Below are 15,630 nucleotides of genomic sequence, written 5' to 3'. Positions count from 1 at the left end.
TCCAGTTGCCTTGTTCAACCTTTGCTAATATCCGTAACCAGCGGGTGACGTATGATATACTTATGTTATTTTGAATGAAGAATTGTTTTTAATCGAGAATCGATTCTAAATCGAATTGTTACCCCGAATAATTAAATCGTGTGGTGCCCAAAGATTCACAGCCCTAATATATACATACACACACACACACACACACACACACACACACACACACACACACACTTACATATCGTATATTGTTGGTAGAGCGGCTTTGCCAGCAACTTGAGGGTTCCAGGTTCAATCCCGTCTTCCGCCATCCTAGTCACTGCCCTTCTGTCCTTGGGCAAGACACTTAACCCACCTGCTTCCAGTGTCACCCACACTGGTGTAAATGTAACTTAGATAATAGGTTTCACTATTTAAAGCGTTATATAAATATAATTCACTTCACATATATATATATATATATATATATATATACATACATACATACATATATATTCACATTCATACATATATATATACACACACACACACATACAATATATACAAATACACACATACATATATATACATACATATACACATTCATACATTTACAAAGATATATATACATTTATATACATTTATATACATACATATACACATATATATATATATATATATACATACACACATATATATATATACATATACACACACATATATATACATACATACATGTATATACATATACACATACATACATGTATATACATATACACATACATAGATGTATATACATATACACATACATACATGTATATACATATACATACATACATGTATATACATATACACATACATACATGTATATACATATACACATACATACATACATATATATATATATATATACTAGGGCTGGGCAACGATTTAAAATTTTAATCGAAGTTAATCGCACTATTTCTCCGATTAATCACGATTAACTGCATTGTATACGCAAAGCCCAATAATGAATTCAAAAGTAGTGTGTAGTGCACCTTTATTGGAATATTCTCCCACATGAACAAAAGCGCCAAAACATTTGTTGTGCAAACACAATTTAAATCAATCCCTCTTAAACAGTAGCAGTTAAATACCATGTTTTATGAAAATCAACTCGAAAAATGTAAATACAAACATTTAAGCTTATTGCCACTGCCAGGGTATTTAAGTTATCCTATTTGTTATGGAAAATATAATATAATCTACATACAAATCTCTGAGCCACAATCATAACATCTGAACAGGCAATTTCTGAGGTAACAGCAGAAACATTTTTTTTATCAGGGATCTTATGTTTAAAAAACCTATATTATAGGTAGTGAGCTGTTTTAGGGAATTTTTGATCAAATTATCCGTAGTAGCAATATTAATAATGTTGTGTTTATTCTGCGTAGTGCACTTAAAATAATTATGACCATATCTAGGAATTGATATGATGGGAATTTTCCGATTGTTTGCTTGGTGCTTTGATAAACTGAACGCATATACATGGTACTATATTGTGATGTTATGAGCCAGGGAAAGAAAGAACTACCCTACCCAGCATGCAACAGGAGTGACGAGCATGCGTGGTAGCCCGGTATAGGTTGTGTCGCCATGACGGCATCTTGTATGTTGTGATATGCACGCTCTGAAAGCAAACGTTAAGAACTCAGCCAACACTCCTCTTCTGCATTATTCATAAATAGACGGACAACACATATACTCCGCTGCTTCACAGGCCGCTGGATGTAGCCGGCAAAGTATTCCCATGCTAGCTAGCCGGTCTAGCAAGCACGCGTCATTCAGTCCAAAACGGCCCGATCTATCCACATTCAGAATTGTCTGGCGGTCGTAAGTGATCCCGGAGTGACCACGCTGTAAGCCAGCCATGAAATTTGCAGAATTGTCCGGTATTTTTGCCAAATGTTCCATCTTTACCAAGAGCTCCTCGACGCCGAAGCCCATCCGGGCGACGCCATCTTGCTAAGAAAAGGCGTTAACAAAATAAAAGCATGTAAACAACATACGCAAATGTGCGATAAAATAATTGTCGGCGTTAATAGATTGATGAGTTAATTCGTAATTAACGCATTAATTTGCCCACCCCTAATATATACACATACATACACACATATATATACACACACACACACACACATATATATATATATGCACACACACACACACACACATTTATATATTTATGTATATATATGTATACACACACACATATATATATATATATATATATATATATATATATATATATATATATATATATATATATATAAATTAAATAAATGATAAATGGGTTGTACTTGTATAGCGCTTTTCTACCTTCAAGGTACTCAAAGCGCTTTGACACTACTTCCACATTTACCCATTCACACACACATTCACACACTGATGGAGGGAGCTGCCATGCAAGGCGCCAACCAGCACCCATCAGGAGCAAGGGTGAAGTGTCTTGCTCAGGACACAACGGACATGACGAGGTTGGTACTAGGTGGGATTTGAACCAGGGACCCTCGGGTTGCGCACGGCCACTCTCCCACATATATATATATACACATACATACATATAGATATGCATACATATAGATATGCATACACATACATTTATATATGTACATACATATATAAATACATACACATATTTATGTGTGTGTATATATATATATATACATACATACATACATACATACGTACATACATATAGATATGCATACACATACATTTATATATGTACATACATATATAAATACATACACATATTTATGTATGTGTGTATATATATATATAGATAGACCCTGTTTCCATATGAGTTGGGAAATTGTGTTGGTTGTAAATATAAACGGAATACAATAATTTGCAAATCCTTTTCAACCCATATTCAATTGCATGCATTACAAAGACAAGATATGTGATGTTCAAACTCCATATTTTACAAATAATAATTAACTGAGAATTTCATGTCTGCAACACGTGCCAAAGTAGTTGGGAAAGGGAATGTTCACCACTGTGTTACATCACATTTTCTTTTAACACTCAATAAACATTTGAGAATTGAGGAAACTAATTGTTGAAGCTTTGAAAGTGGAATTCTTTACAATTCTTGCTTGATGTACAGCTTAAGTTGTTCAACTGTCCGAGGTCTTGTTGTTGTATTTTAGGCTTCATAATGCGCCACACATTTTCGATGGGAGACATGTCTGGACTGCAGGCGGGCCAGGAAAGTACCCACACTCTTTTACTACGAAGCCAAGCTGTTGTAACACGTGGCTTGGCATTGTTTTGCTGAAATAAGCAGGGGCCTTCATGATAACGTTGCTTGGATGACAACATATGTTGCTCCAAAACCTGTATGGACCATTCAGCATTGATGGTGCTTTCACAGATGTAAGTTACCCCTGACTTGGGCACTAATACACCCCCATTCCATCCTAGATGCTGGCTTTTGAACTTTGCGCCTAGAACAATCCAGATGGTTATTTTCCTCTTTGTTCCGGAGGACACCATGTCCACAGTTTCCAAATATAATTTGAAATGTGGACTCGTCATACCACAGAACACCTTTCCACTTTGGATCAGTCTATCTTAGATGAGCTCGGGCCCAGCCAAGCTAGCGGCGTTCCTGTGTGTTGTTGATAAATGGCTTTCGCTTTGCATAGGAGAGTTTTAATTTGCACTTACAGATGTAGCGACCAACTGTAGTTACTGACAGTGGTTTTATGACGTCCTCCTGAGCTCATGTGGTGATATCCTTTACACACTGATATCGGTTTTTGATGCAGAACCGCCTGAGTGATCAAAGGTCCGTAATATATTCGCTTACGTGCAGCGATTTCTCCAGATTCTCCGAACCTTTTGATGATTTTACGGGCCGTACATGGTAAAATCCCCAAATTCCTTGCAATAGCGTATTCAGAAGTGTTGTTCTAAAACTGTTCGACAATTTGCTTACAAATTGGTGACCCTCGCCCCATCCTTGTTTGTGAATTACTTAGTACTTAGCATTTCATGGAAGGTCGCGAACGTCATTGATTGATTGAAACTTTTATTAGTAGATTGCACAGTACAGAATATATATTCCGTACAATTGACCACTAAATGGTAACACCTGAATATGTTTTTCAACTTGTTTAAGTCGGGGTCCACGTTAATCAATTCATGGACACATACCTACAGTAGGCAAGTTTGTATTTTTGCCTCATTCCTGAGAATCTTGCATGTGACTCAAGCATTAAGGAGGGGGACTATGCAGGAATTGCTGCAGTGTGCTCAAACAACCAGCAGGTAGCATGTGTGAGCAGATAATACTGTATCATCTCTCTCTCTTTTGGACTTATCAGGTCGGTAGTGCATTCACTAAGTGAGGGACGAGACAAAAACAAACCTAGACCCACTGTACTGCGCCGCCCTCAGGTGTACTGGTGTAATGGCGCTCAAATCGCCTCCCCTCACGACAAAGGCATCCTGAAAAGCATGGAGGAGCATCTGGAGCCCTGGAGTACCTCCTGCTGGGACGTCCAGCTCGTCCACACGAGCCCCCTGAGGACAGACCCCCTGAGCCACGTGGACCGCCGCTACCTGGACCAGCTCGCCAGTCTTTGCTTCCACAGGTAAGCTCCTGGCTGGGAAGGGCCTCATCTGCTTCCTCTCGGCTTCTGCTCCTCCTCAGACTGATCAACAGCAGGTGTCCTCTCAAGTTCGTCCACTCGTCCTTCCACGGCGTGGGACACGTCTTCGTCCGTCAAGCCTTCCAAGCGTTCGGGTTCCCTCCACCCATTCCGGTGCCGGAGCAGAAAGACCCCGACCCGGACTTCCCGTCTGTGCGCTGTCCCAACCCGGAGGAGGGCGAGTCTGTCCTGGTAGGACGCCGTGTTCTGGCGCTGTCGCCCTCGTACACCTTTGACACGTCCTCTCGTCCAGGAACTCGCTCTACTTCTGGCCGAGAAGGAAAAAGCCCGCATCGTCCTGGCGACGGATCCTGATGCGGATCGACTGGCGGTGGCAGAGATGTGCGACAGGTGGGTGTGGCCTGCCGCTGGTGTGAGGGTCAGGTGGTGGTGACGGAGCCTGGAAAGGGGGCGTGGTCTGGCCACAGGTGTCGCTGGAAGGTTTTTTCCGGGAATGAGCTGGCGGCGCTCCTGGGCTGGTGGATGTTTTTCTCGTGGAAGGAGACGCACGACGACCCCGCTGACCTGCAGCACGTCTACATGCTCGCCACCACCGTGTCCTCAAAGATCCTGCAGGCTCTGGCCCGCATCGAAGGCTTCCACTTTGAGGTGAGTCCGCCACAACGGAGACATGGACGACGACAGTGACAGTGCTTTCCCGCCGTGAGAGGCAATAGCGTATATTTGACACATACAGCTCAATAAGGGGTGTCCAACTGGTTTTCATTGAGGGCCACGCCACAATTAACCTGGCCTACAAAGGGCCGCTTGTAACTTAACTTGTGCATTGTCGCACACATAGGAAACTGTTTTTAACCATTATGTCTTTTTTGGATTGATGGATAACTTGCTTTAAAATCGTGAAGGCTAAATAGAATAATGCATGGGCCAACATAAAATTATGTGGCATGTCACTTGAAAGAATGAACCAGGCCACAAAAAAAGACCTGGTAGGCCATATGAAATTATGTGCCGGACCACGTGAAATAATGTCCTGGGCCATATAAAATGATGATCCAGACTACAAATGGTGTGGCAGCCTGGTAAAATGACATGGTGGGACCCATGAAATAATGTGCTGGGCCACGCAAAATAATGTACCAGACAACGTGAAATGTGCTGGACCACAAAATGGTGTGGCAGGCCACGTAAAATATTATGCCAGACCCCAAAAATTAATGTAGTAGGCCACGTGAAATATTTCGCAGACCACATAAAGTGCTTGAGTACATAAAATAATACGACAGGCCAGATGAAATAATGTAACATACCCCATAAAATAATGTACTGGGCCACATAAAATGACATGGAGGGCCACTTAAATAATGTACTGGACCACATAAAATTATACAACAGGCCATTGGCAGGCCACATTAAATTATGTGGTGGACCACATGAAATAAAGTGCTAGACCACATAAAGTGATGCGGCAGGCCACTTAAATGATAGGGCAGGCAACATAATGTACCGGAACACTTTAAATGACTTGGCAGGCGGAATGAAATAATGTGCTGAACCACATAAAATGATTTGGCAGGCCATTTAAATGACGATGTAGTGGCAATCTTCACCTTTAAATGTTCTAATTTATTGTCACTACTCAACAGGTTTGAGGGAGTGATCCTACGCAGCAGCAAACATTGCATTGAAGTGAGGTCCAGTCAGAAGTCCAGTTAACGCATATTTATTAATTAACTTGCAGGGTGAATGAAACATACCATGGATTATTGTAGTGCCATTGTGCCATATGTTCTCCTGTCTGTTGCTGTGTGTTGTTGTCTGCTGTTGTTGTGTGCTTTTGTCTGCTGTTGTTGTCTGCTGTTGTGGTAAGAACTGTTTGTGCTCCCACACCTGAGTCCTCCATAATCAGCTCACCTGTGCTCCTATTTATCCCTTCAACCCTGCACTCCTAAACCAAAAAGCCCGCCACCTAGTGACAAAAGAAAGTAATGCCAACACAAAAATAAGAATGCCTTAAATGGCTCCTACAGACGAGGTGGGCCACTTAAATGATATGGTAGACCACAAAAAACTATGCGGCGGGCCACATAATTGTTCTATGTTGGACCCACTATGGACTGGACTTTCACAATATCATGTTAGACCCCCTCGACATCCGGGGGTTGCCCACATATGCGGTCCTCTCCAAGGTGTCTCATAGTTATTGTCATCAATGTCCCACTGGCGTGAGTTTTTCCTTGCCATTAAGTGGGCTCTGTACCGCGGATGTCGTTGTGGCTTGTGCAGCCCTTTGAGACACTTGTGTTTTAGGGCTATGTAAATAAACTTTGATTGATTGATATTGTTGAGTTTGACTCAGGTGAGTGAAATAAATATTCACTACTGGTGGGGGGAGGGCCTTCTTAACTAGTGGGACGGGGGCAGAGTAAGGTGTGGGCATGACAAGCAATAGTGTAATGTCGTCATTATTGTTAGTAAAAAACAACTATCTCAACACATACAGATGAAAAGAAATAAGCATTAACTTTAGTGGGAGTATGACAAAAATAATAAATAATTGCGCCCCACTATTTTAACAGGAAACGCTTCCGGGCTTCAAATGGATCGGAAACCGGATCCACGAGCTCACTGGAAGCGGAAAAAACGTTTTGTTTTCCTTCGAGGAGTCCATCGGTACGTAAAAAATAAAAAAATCCCACTTCCCGCCATGATGCCCTTGACGCGTGCACGCTTCCTGTGCATTCAGGCTTCCTGTGCGGCGCAATGCTTCCTGACAAGGACGGCGTGAGCACGGCGGCCGTGGTGGCCGAGATGGCCGCTTATCTCCACCACAGGAAGCTGAGCCTCCAGCAACAGCTGCACAACATCTACCTGACGTGAGCTACTTCCTGTTTTCAGCGACCCCGCGGTGCGGAACATTTCCAAACCGGCGGGCAGCACAGACGACCAGGCGGTCCGCTTCCTTTCCGCAGGTACGGCCATCACGTCTCCACCAGCTCCTACGTCATCTGTAACGACGGCGCCATCGTCCACAAGATCTTCGCCCGGATCAGAGACTTCGACGGCCAAGGCTCGTACCCCGACACCTGCGGCGGCGTGCGCATCGTGCACGTGCGAGACGTCACCACGGGATACGACAGCAGCCAGCCTGATTGCCGCTCGGTAAGACGTGTCGCCTTGTCTCCTTTTGATCTTGACCCTGCCCCTAACTCAGCGTCCGTTTCCTGCACAGATTCTCCCCGTGAGCAGGAGCGGTCACATGATCACTTTCACGCTTCACAACGGCGTGGTGGCCACGCTGAGAACGAGCGGCACGGAACCCAAAATCAAATACTACAGCGAGCTGCGCGCCACGCCCGGAACCAGGTCAGCTGATTTGGCGTGAAACGTTTGTTACGTTAGAACAGGGCTTCAAGACATTTTTTAACTTAGGGCCCAACTACACAGGGGCCCGGGGCTTACTCAAATAGTAAATAATTAGTCATCTTATTTTTGATTTTAATCCATCCATCCATTTTCTACCGCTTTTTCCCTTCGGGGTCGCTGGAGTCTTTCAGCTACAATCAGGCGGAAGGCGGTCTACACCCTGGACAAGTCGCCACCTCATCGCAGGGCGTAAACATAAACATACAACATTCACACACTAGGGCCAATTTAGTGTTGCCAATCAACCTATCCCCAGGTGCATGTCTTTGGAAGTGAGAGGAAGCCAGAGTACCCGGAGGGAACCCACACAGTCACGGGGAGAACATGCAAACAACCACCATAAAGATCCCAAGCGAAGGATCGAACCCAGGACCTTCGTAATGTGAGGCAGACCCACTAACCCCCTCACCATTGCCAATTGATTTTAATTGTACTCAATAATTATATCTATAATTACAATTCACAACCTTGTCAAATGATATGAAACACAAAGTTAATCACTAAATTATTATAAAGGCTTTGGTCAGCCACATTACAAAAATAGATAATAAAAAAAATCACGATAAATAATATGAATAAATAATAATGAATATGTTTAAAGGCCTACTGAAATGAGATTTTCTTTTTTAAACGGGGATAGCGGGTCCATTCTATTTGTCATACTTGATCATTTCGCGATATTGCCATATTTTTGCTGAAAGGATTTAGTACAGAACATCCACGATAAAGTTTGCAACTGGAGAAAAGTCCTGCCTCTACCGGAAGTCGCAGACGATGACGTCACATGTTGATGGCTCCTCATATATTCACATTGATTTTAATGGGAGCCTCCAACAAAAACAGCTATTCGGACCAAGAAAACGACAATTTCCCCATTAATTTGACCGAGGATGAAAGATTCGCGTTTGAGGATATTGATAGCGACGGACTAGAAAAAAAAAAAAAAACGCAATTGTAATCACGTTGCATTGAGACAGATTCATATGTTTTTAGAGACATTTACTAGGATAATTATGGGAAATCATTTATCTTTCTATTGTGTTGCTAGTGTTTTAGTGAGTTTAACAGTACCTGATAGTCGGAAGTATACGTCCACGGCCGAGTGTTGACGCGCAGTGTCTCGGGGAAGTCGACGGCAGCTGTACGGGAGGCAGAAGCTCAGCTGATATCCGGAAAGAGGTGACTTTTTAACCACAATTTTCTCACTGGAACCTGCTGGTTGACATGTAGTCAGGATCAATGTCCGCTGTGATCCATAGTAAAGTTTCAACTTTGTGAATTTTAAACAGGGAATTACCATGTGTTTGTGTGGCTAAAGGCTAAAGCTTCCCAACTCCGTCTTTCTACTTTGACTTCTCCAATATTAATTGAACAAATTGCAAAAGATTCAGCAACACAGATCTCCAAAATACTGTGTAATTATGCCGTTAAAGCAGACGACTTTTAGCTTTATGTGTGTGCAGTGCTCATATTTATTACAGCCTGTGACATCACGTGTACACATCATCATTACGCGCCGTTTTCAAGAAAAAAGTCCCGGGAAATTTAAAATTGCAATTTAGTTATCTGAAAAAGGCCGTATTGGCATGTGTTGCAATGTTAATATTTCATCATTGATATATAAACTATCAGACTGCGTGGTGGGTAGTAGTGGGTTTAAGTAGGCCTTTAATAACACATGGATGTTTTTAATCTAAATTGTAATAAATTACACATTTAAGTATTTCAATATATTTTAAATTTGATCCAATTTGGCCTTCCATACACAGGTTCATTAAATAGTTAAATAAATTAATAGTTATTTTATTTTGTGAACTATTTAATTAATAATAAAATAATTAAAACATGAAATAATTGAATGAATCGAAAAATACTGAAATAATAATCAAATTAAATGTAATGCAGTGTACAGAGACATCCTGGATGAAAGCCAACGCTTCCCATCCAACCTGCTGCACCAAAGAGGAATAGGCGGAACTGCCCAAAGATAGGCGTGCCAAGCTTGTGGCATCATATTAAAAAAGGATGTAATTTTTGCCAAAGGTGCGTCAACAAACTATTGAGCAAAAATGGAGAATACTTAAGTACATGGGATTTTTTTTTTAAAGTTTTATATTTGTAATAAATAAATTAAAAACTATTAAAAAAAATTCACATTGTTATCACGGGTTATTGTGTGTTGAATTTTGAGGACAAAAATTTATTTATTCCATTTTGGAATTAGGCTGTAACATAACAAAATGTGGAAAAAGTGAAGCGCTGTGAATACTTTCCAAATGCAATGCACCATACATATATATCTATTAAAAAAAATATATATATTAGTGTTTGTTGTGTACTACCTTTTTAATGTCATAAATCTAAAAATATGACCAGACTTTTAAATTTGTGAACGGATAATTACTAAAAGGTCAGCCTTGTTAGTGTGAGCAAACCTATTTAATAATGCACTGTAATTAACAAAATATAATGATTTTATTCAGCACAGTGTGACTAGCAGCATGAGAACAAGAGGAGGGTGTATTAAATGTGATAACTACTCGGTAACTGTTTCAGTAACGGGCAGCATAAAAGAGACCAGACCAGGGTCTCTAGCACCCCATAGTAGTATTGACCACTGATCCGTGCCAGAGACATTGGCTCCAAGCAGACATGCTTCATTAAATACATCCGATAAACTGAAATAATGTCCTTCAGACTGCAAAAGACTTAAAAACTAAACACAGAATTCTAGTAAATATATATTCTCAGCGAGATAATTTCAGTTTAGCAGCACTGACGTCATCACAGTACACGTCATATTTCTTTACATATTAAAAAAGTGATTTTGATTTAGGAGTTAAACTCAGACTGAAAGACACATTCAAAGGTTCTCCCTTAAAGAGAGAGTGAGTAGCTCAGAGTAAAGCAGCTGAGAGGAGCCACATGAGGTGGTTCATCTGGTCAGTATGCCACCCTCCCCCCCCCTGTACGTCTACGTAGGGGGGGGGTCCCAGGCCAGGTCTCCCACCTGGCCTGGGACCGCCCCGGCATAACTGGACGAAGTATCTGGGGAGAGGCATATCTGTGCTTCTCGGCTTAGGCTGCTGCCCCTGCGACCCAACTTCGGATAAGCGGAAGAAGATGGATGAATGGACAATTTTATTAGCTATTAACCTTATTCTTAAAAACAGAGAAAGAGCTGTATATTTTTAAACCAACTCTTTTTATTGACATTTTCAAATAAACAGAAAAGACTGCAAGTCGAATTGGTACAATTTTAAAGTCAGTAAATTCGTCACACCCCTTCCCTTGAAACCCAAACCACCCACCCAGCCCACTCAGGTAAAACCAACAAGGGACGTATGTTGTAATATACGGAGACGCTGCAGTTTATATTTTCATTTTAATATGAACTGATGGTGTCTTCGAACACTGAGCGCTAGTTCTAGAACGTCCTAAAGCAGCACTTCCTTTTATTTCAAGTTAGCGTCACTTGGATCAGACCGTTCGTTCACAAACGACATCACTTCCTGTTTTCTGTGTTGGCAGTGATGTGTGCTGTCTGGAGGCGGAGCTTAAGCAGGTGACCGACGCTCTGGTGGAGGAGTTTCTCCAGCCGGAGAGAAACAAGCTGATTCGCCGCATTGTGTGAAGTCCACGTTCTTCAATGGTAACAAGTTGACTTTTTTTTTTTTTTCTTTTTATGTTTGGCGCCACCGATGTTTACACGAACGCAACATTTCCAAGAATAAAACCAATCAAGCAGAGTTCAACTCGTTTGTGTGTGAACAAATAGAATCCAAAAGAAAAGGTGTCAGTGCGAGTCGGGTAGCGCGACGTCTTTCTGCGTGAAGTTGCGGACGATGCGCCAGCGAATCTGGTGCAGGTTGATGCCGTAGATGACGGGGTTAACGAGGGGCGGCACCACCAGGAACTCCACGGCCAGCATGTTCTGCAGAATCTGAAGCTGGCCGCCGCCGCCGTAGCGGGAGAACAAGGCGTCGAATACCAGCGAGCCGGTGAAGATGAGCAGAGTGAGCAGGTGCGGCATGCACGTCTGCACGAACTTGCGGCGGACGGACTGTGACCTAACGGCGGCGTGCACCAGGTGGCCGTAGGACACCACGATGAGGCCCGCCTGCGAGATGTGCAAGAAAATGAGCGCGAAGCCGTAAATGTTATTGGCGGTGGTGTCCACGCACGACAGCTTGACCACCACCCAGTTGGTGCAGAACAACTTGTGGATGTGGCGGCCGCATAGCGGCAGCCTCGCCGTCAGGCCCACGCCAATCGCCGTCTCCAGCAGCGGCAAGCACCACGTCAGCGCCAGGAGCTGCGCCACCATGCGCGGCGTCATCACAGCGCGGTACCGCAGCGGCCAGCAGATGGCCACGTAGCGGTCCAGCGCCATGATGGTCAGGCTGGCGAACTCGCAGAAGACGTAGCCGTAGACGGCGAAGATCTGCGTCAGGCAGCCGGCGTACGAGATGACGTGCGCCTCGGCCAGCAGGTCGCTCAACAGCTTGGGGTAGAAAGTGGACGCGCCGAAGATGCCGTTGAAGCACAGGTTGCACAGGAAGATGTAGATGGGCTCGTGCAGTGTCTTCTCCACGCACACGGTCACAATCAGCGTCACGTTGACCAGCAGCGTGACCACGTAGGACGCCAGCGCCAGGGAGAAGTAGATTTGACGGCTGGACGCAGACTCGTTGAGGCCGTGAAGGAAGAACACCGTGTCCGAGTGGTTCTCCAGCACGCCTCCCATGATCATCACAATCACGCGTGGCATCAAACGACAAACCCGGCCGGTTCTTATTGACCCCGAAGAGCCGCGGCCGATGATGTCAGAGGGCCCGCCCCCTGAGCGGTGACTGACACCTGACAATTGGCGGGTGAAAGCCTTACGTTTCCTCTGCCTCGTTTTGATTGACAGATGGTAATTGCCTGTTGCGTCAGGGGTCCCTCAGGTCAAAGGTCACCACGGCACGTCAACACCTTCGTCCCACAGGGACTAATCAGCCGTCACAACCTCAGAGGATGGCGACAGATGTCCCCTCAGACAACCGGCCCTCCAAACGCGGACCAAGTGTCCTAATGAGCAACAGCCATCTTGTTTTTTTATATTGCAAGTCAATCACCCTCATTAATGGAACACTTCAATATTTATTACATAACTGAAGCGTTACAACAAATTATATGCAGCGTTTTACATAATGAGGGGAATTTTGCCGCTTTTGTTGCTGAAAGTGATTGAGTACCAAATTACCTGTAATGTATTTCCAATATGAAAAATAACACTAGGGCTGTCGCAATAAAAAATAATAATGAATCCATTTTAAATCTCTGGCAACCATCAATTATTTTACTAATCAATCAGTTTGTTGAATTAATGGACTAATCGGATGAATAAGCGAGTGCCTGTTAAAACATATTTAAACCCAATCTACCTTCTGCAGAAATGAGCCGCAAGAATCATTGGTGTAAATGTATACAGGGAGATCACAAAGCCAATATTCCAAAAGTTAAACTTAATGAAAAAAAGGAAAAACAAAAAGGAAAAAAGTGTATGCACAATTGTGCTTTTGAACAATCGTATGCGGTCAAAAGTTTACATACACTTGTCCATCCATCATCTTCCGCTTATCCGAGGTCGGGTCGCGGGGGCAACAGCCTAAGCAGGGAAACCCAGACTTCCCTCTCCCCAGTCACTTCGTCTAGCTCTTCCCGGGGGATCCCGAGGCGTTCCCAGGCCAGCCGGGAGACATAGTCTTCCCAACGTGTCCTGGGTCTTCCCCGTGGCCTCCTACCGGTTGGACGTGCCCTAAACACCTCCCTAGGGAGTCGTTCGGGTGGCATCCTGACCAGATGCCCAAACCACCTCATCTGGCTCCTCTCGATGTGGAGGAGCAGCGGCTTTACTTTGAGTCACTCCCGGATGGCAGAGCTTCTCACCCTATCTCTAAGGGAGAGCCCCGCCACACGGCGGAGGAAACTCATTTCGGCCGCTTGTACCCGTGATCTTATCCTTTCGGTCATGACCCAAAGCTCATGACCATAGGTGAGGATGGGAACGTAGATCGACCGGTAAATTGAGAGCTTTGCCTTCCGGCTCAGCTCCTTCTTCACCACAACGGATCGGTACAACGTCCGCATTACTGAAGACGCCGCACCGATCCGCCTGTCGATCTCACGATCCACTCTTCCCTCACTCGTGAACAAGACTCCTAGGTACATGAACTCCTCCACTTGGGGCAGGGTCTCCTCCCCAACCCGGAGATGGCACTCCACCCTTTTCCGGGCGAGAACCATGGACTCGGACTTGGAGGTGCTGATTCTCATTCCGGTCGCTTCACACTCGGGTGCGAACCGATCCAGCGAGAGCTGAAGATACATACACTTGTAAAGAACATAATTTCATGGCTGTCTTGAGTTTCCAATCATTTTTACAACTCTTATTTTTTTGTAATAGAGTGATCGAAGCACATACTTGTTGGTCACAAAAAACTTTCATGAAGTATGATTCTTTTATGAATGTATTATGGGTCTACTGAAAATGTGACCAGATCTGCTGGGTCAAAAGTATACGTACAGCAATGTTAATATTTGGTTACATGTCCCTTGGCAAGTTTCACTGCAATAAGGCGCTTTTGGTAGCCATCCACAGGCTTTTGGTTGAATTTTTGACCACTCCTGACAAAATTGGTGCAGTTCAGCTATATTTGTTGGTTTTCGGACATAGACTTGTTTCTTCAGCATTGTCCACATGTTTAAGTTAGGACTTTGGGAAGGCCATTCTAAAACATTAATTCTAGCCTTCTGACTACAGAACTTTCCTCCAGAAGGTCTTATCTTTCTTTATGTGATGTCAGATGAAACAAAAATTTAGCTGTTTGGCCACAGTACAGGGCTTCACGGTGGCAGAGGGGTTAGTGCGTCTGCCTCACAATACGAAGTTCCTGCAGTCCTGGGTTCAAATCCAGGCTTGGGATCTTTCTGTGTGGAGTTTGCATGTTCTCCCCGTGAATGCGTGGGTTCCCTCCGGGTACTCCGGCTTCCTCCCACTTCCAAAGACATGCACCTGAGGATAGGTTGATTGGCAACACTAAATTGGCCCTAGTGTGTGAATGTGAGTGTGAAAGCTGTCCGTCTATCTTTGTTGGCCCTGCGATGAGGTGGCGACTTGTCCAGGGTGTACCCCGCTTTCCGCCCGATTGTAGCTGAGATAGGTGCCAGCGCCCCCCGCGACCCCAAAAGGGAATAAGCGGTAGAAAATGGATGGGATGGATGGCCACAGTACCCAACAATATGTTTGGAGGAGAAAGGTGAGGCCTTTAGTCCCAGGAACACCACACCTACCGTCAAGCATGGTGGTGGTAGTATTATGCTCTGGGCCCGTTTTGCTGCCAATGGAACTAGTGCTTTACAGAGAGTAAATGGGACAATGAAAAAGGAGGATTACCTCCAAATTCTTCAGGACAACCTAAAATCATCAGCCCGGAGGTTGGGTCTTTGGCGCAGTTGGGTATTCCAACAGGACAATGACCCCAAACACATCAAAAGTGGTAAAGGAATGGCTAAATCAGGCTAGAAT

At 43.9% G+C, this 15,630-nt stretch overlaps 2 protein-coding genes across 3 annotated transcripts in view; one reads left to right on the top strand and one right to left on the bottom strand.

The window, feature by feature from the left end:
- pgm2l1 (phosphoglucomutase 2-like 1) overlaps positions 1–15,630 on the top strand; it is a 31,509-nt gene that overhangs the window by 8,907 nt on the left and 6,972 nt on the right. Inside the window, exons 6-14 of one of the 2 annotated variants that reach the window (XM_061877798.1) lie at positions 4,417–4,613; positions 4,688–4,862; positions 4,924–5,021; positions 5,099–5,279; positions 7,211–7,304; positions 7,378–7,507; positions 7,604–7,793; positions 7,864–7,997; positions 11,589–11,709. In XM_061877798.1, the coding sequence (XP_061733782.1) occupies positions 4,417–4,613; positions 4,688–4,862; positions 4,924–5,021; positions 5,099–5,279; positions 7,211–7,304; positions 7,378–7,507; positions 7,604–7,793; positions 7,864–7,997; positions 11,589–11,691 (1,302 nt within the window). In that variant the 3' untranslated portion in view covers positions 11,692–11,709. Of the gene's footprint in view, positions 1–4,416; positions 4,614–4,672; positions 4,863–4,923; positions 5,022–5,098; positions 5,280–7,210; positions 7,305–7,377; positions 7,508–7,603; positions 7,794–7,863; positions 7,998–11,588; positions 11,710–15,630 lie in introns of both variants that reach the window. The other variant, XM_061877797.1, reaches the window with a different exon arrangement.
- On the bottom strand, positions 11,700–14,541 carry LOC133536998 (olfactory receptor 2G6-like). Its single transcript, XM_061877799.1, has one exon. It carries the CDS (start codon positions 12,826–12,828, stop codon positions 11,854–11,856), a length of 975 nt encoding a protein of 324 aa, XP_061733783.1. The 5' UTR covers positions 12,829–14,541; the 3' UTR covers positions 11,700–11,853.

Source organism: Nerophis ophidion, linkage group LG18 (genome assembly GCF_033978795.1).
Source record: "Nerophis ophidion isolate RoL-2023_Sa linkage group LG18, RoL_Noph_v1.0, whole genome shotgun sequence".
Taxonomy (NCBI): domain Eukaryota; kingdom Metazoa; phylum Chordata; class Actinopteri; order Syngnathiformes; family Syngnathidae; genus Nerophis; species Nerophis ophidion.
This window is presented reverse-complemented; position numbering and strand designations above follow the sequence as displayed.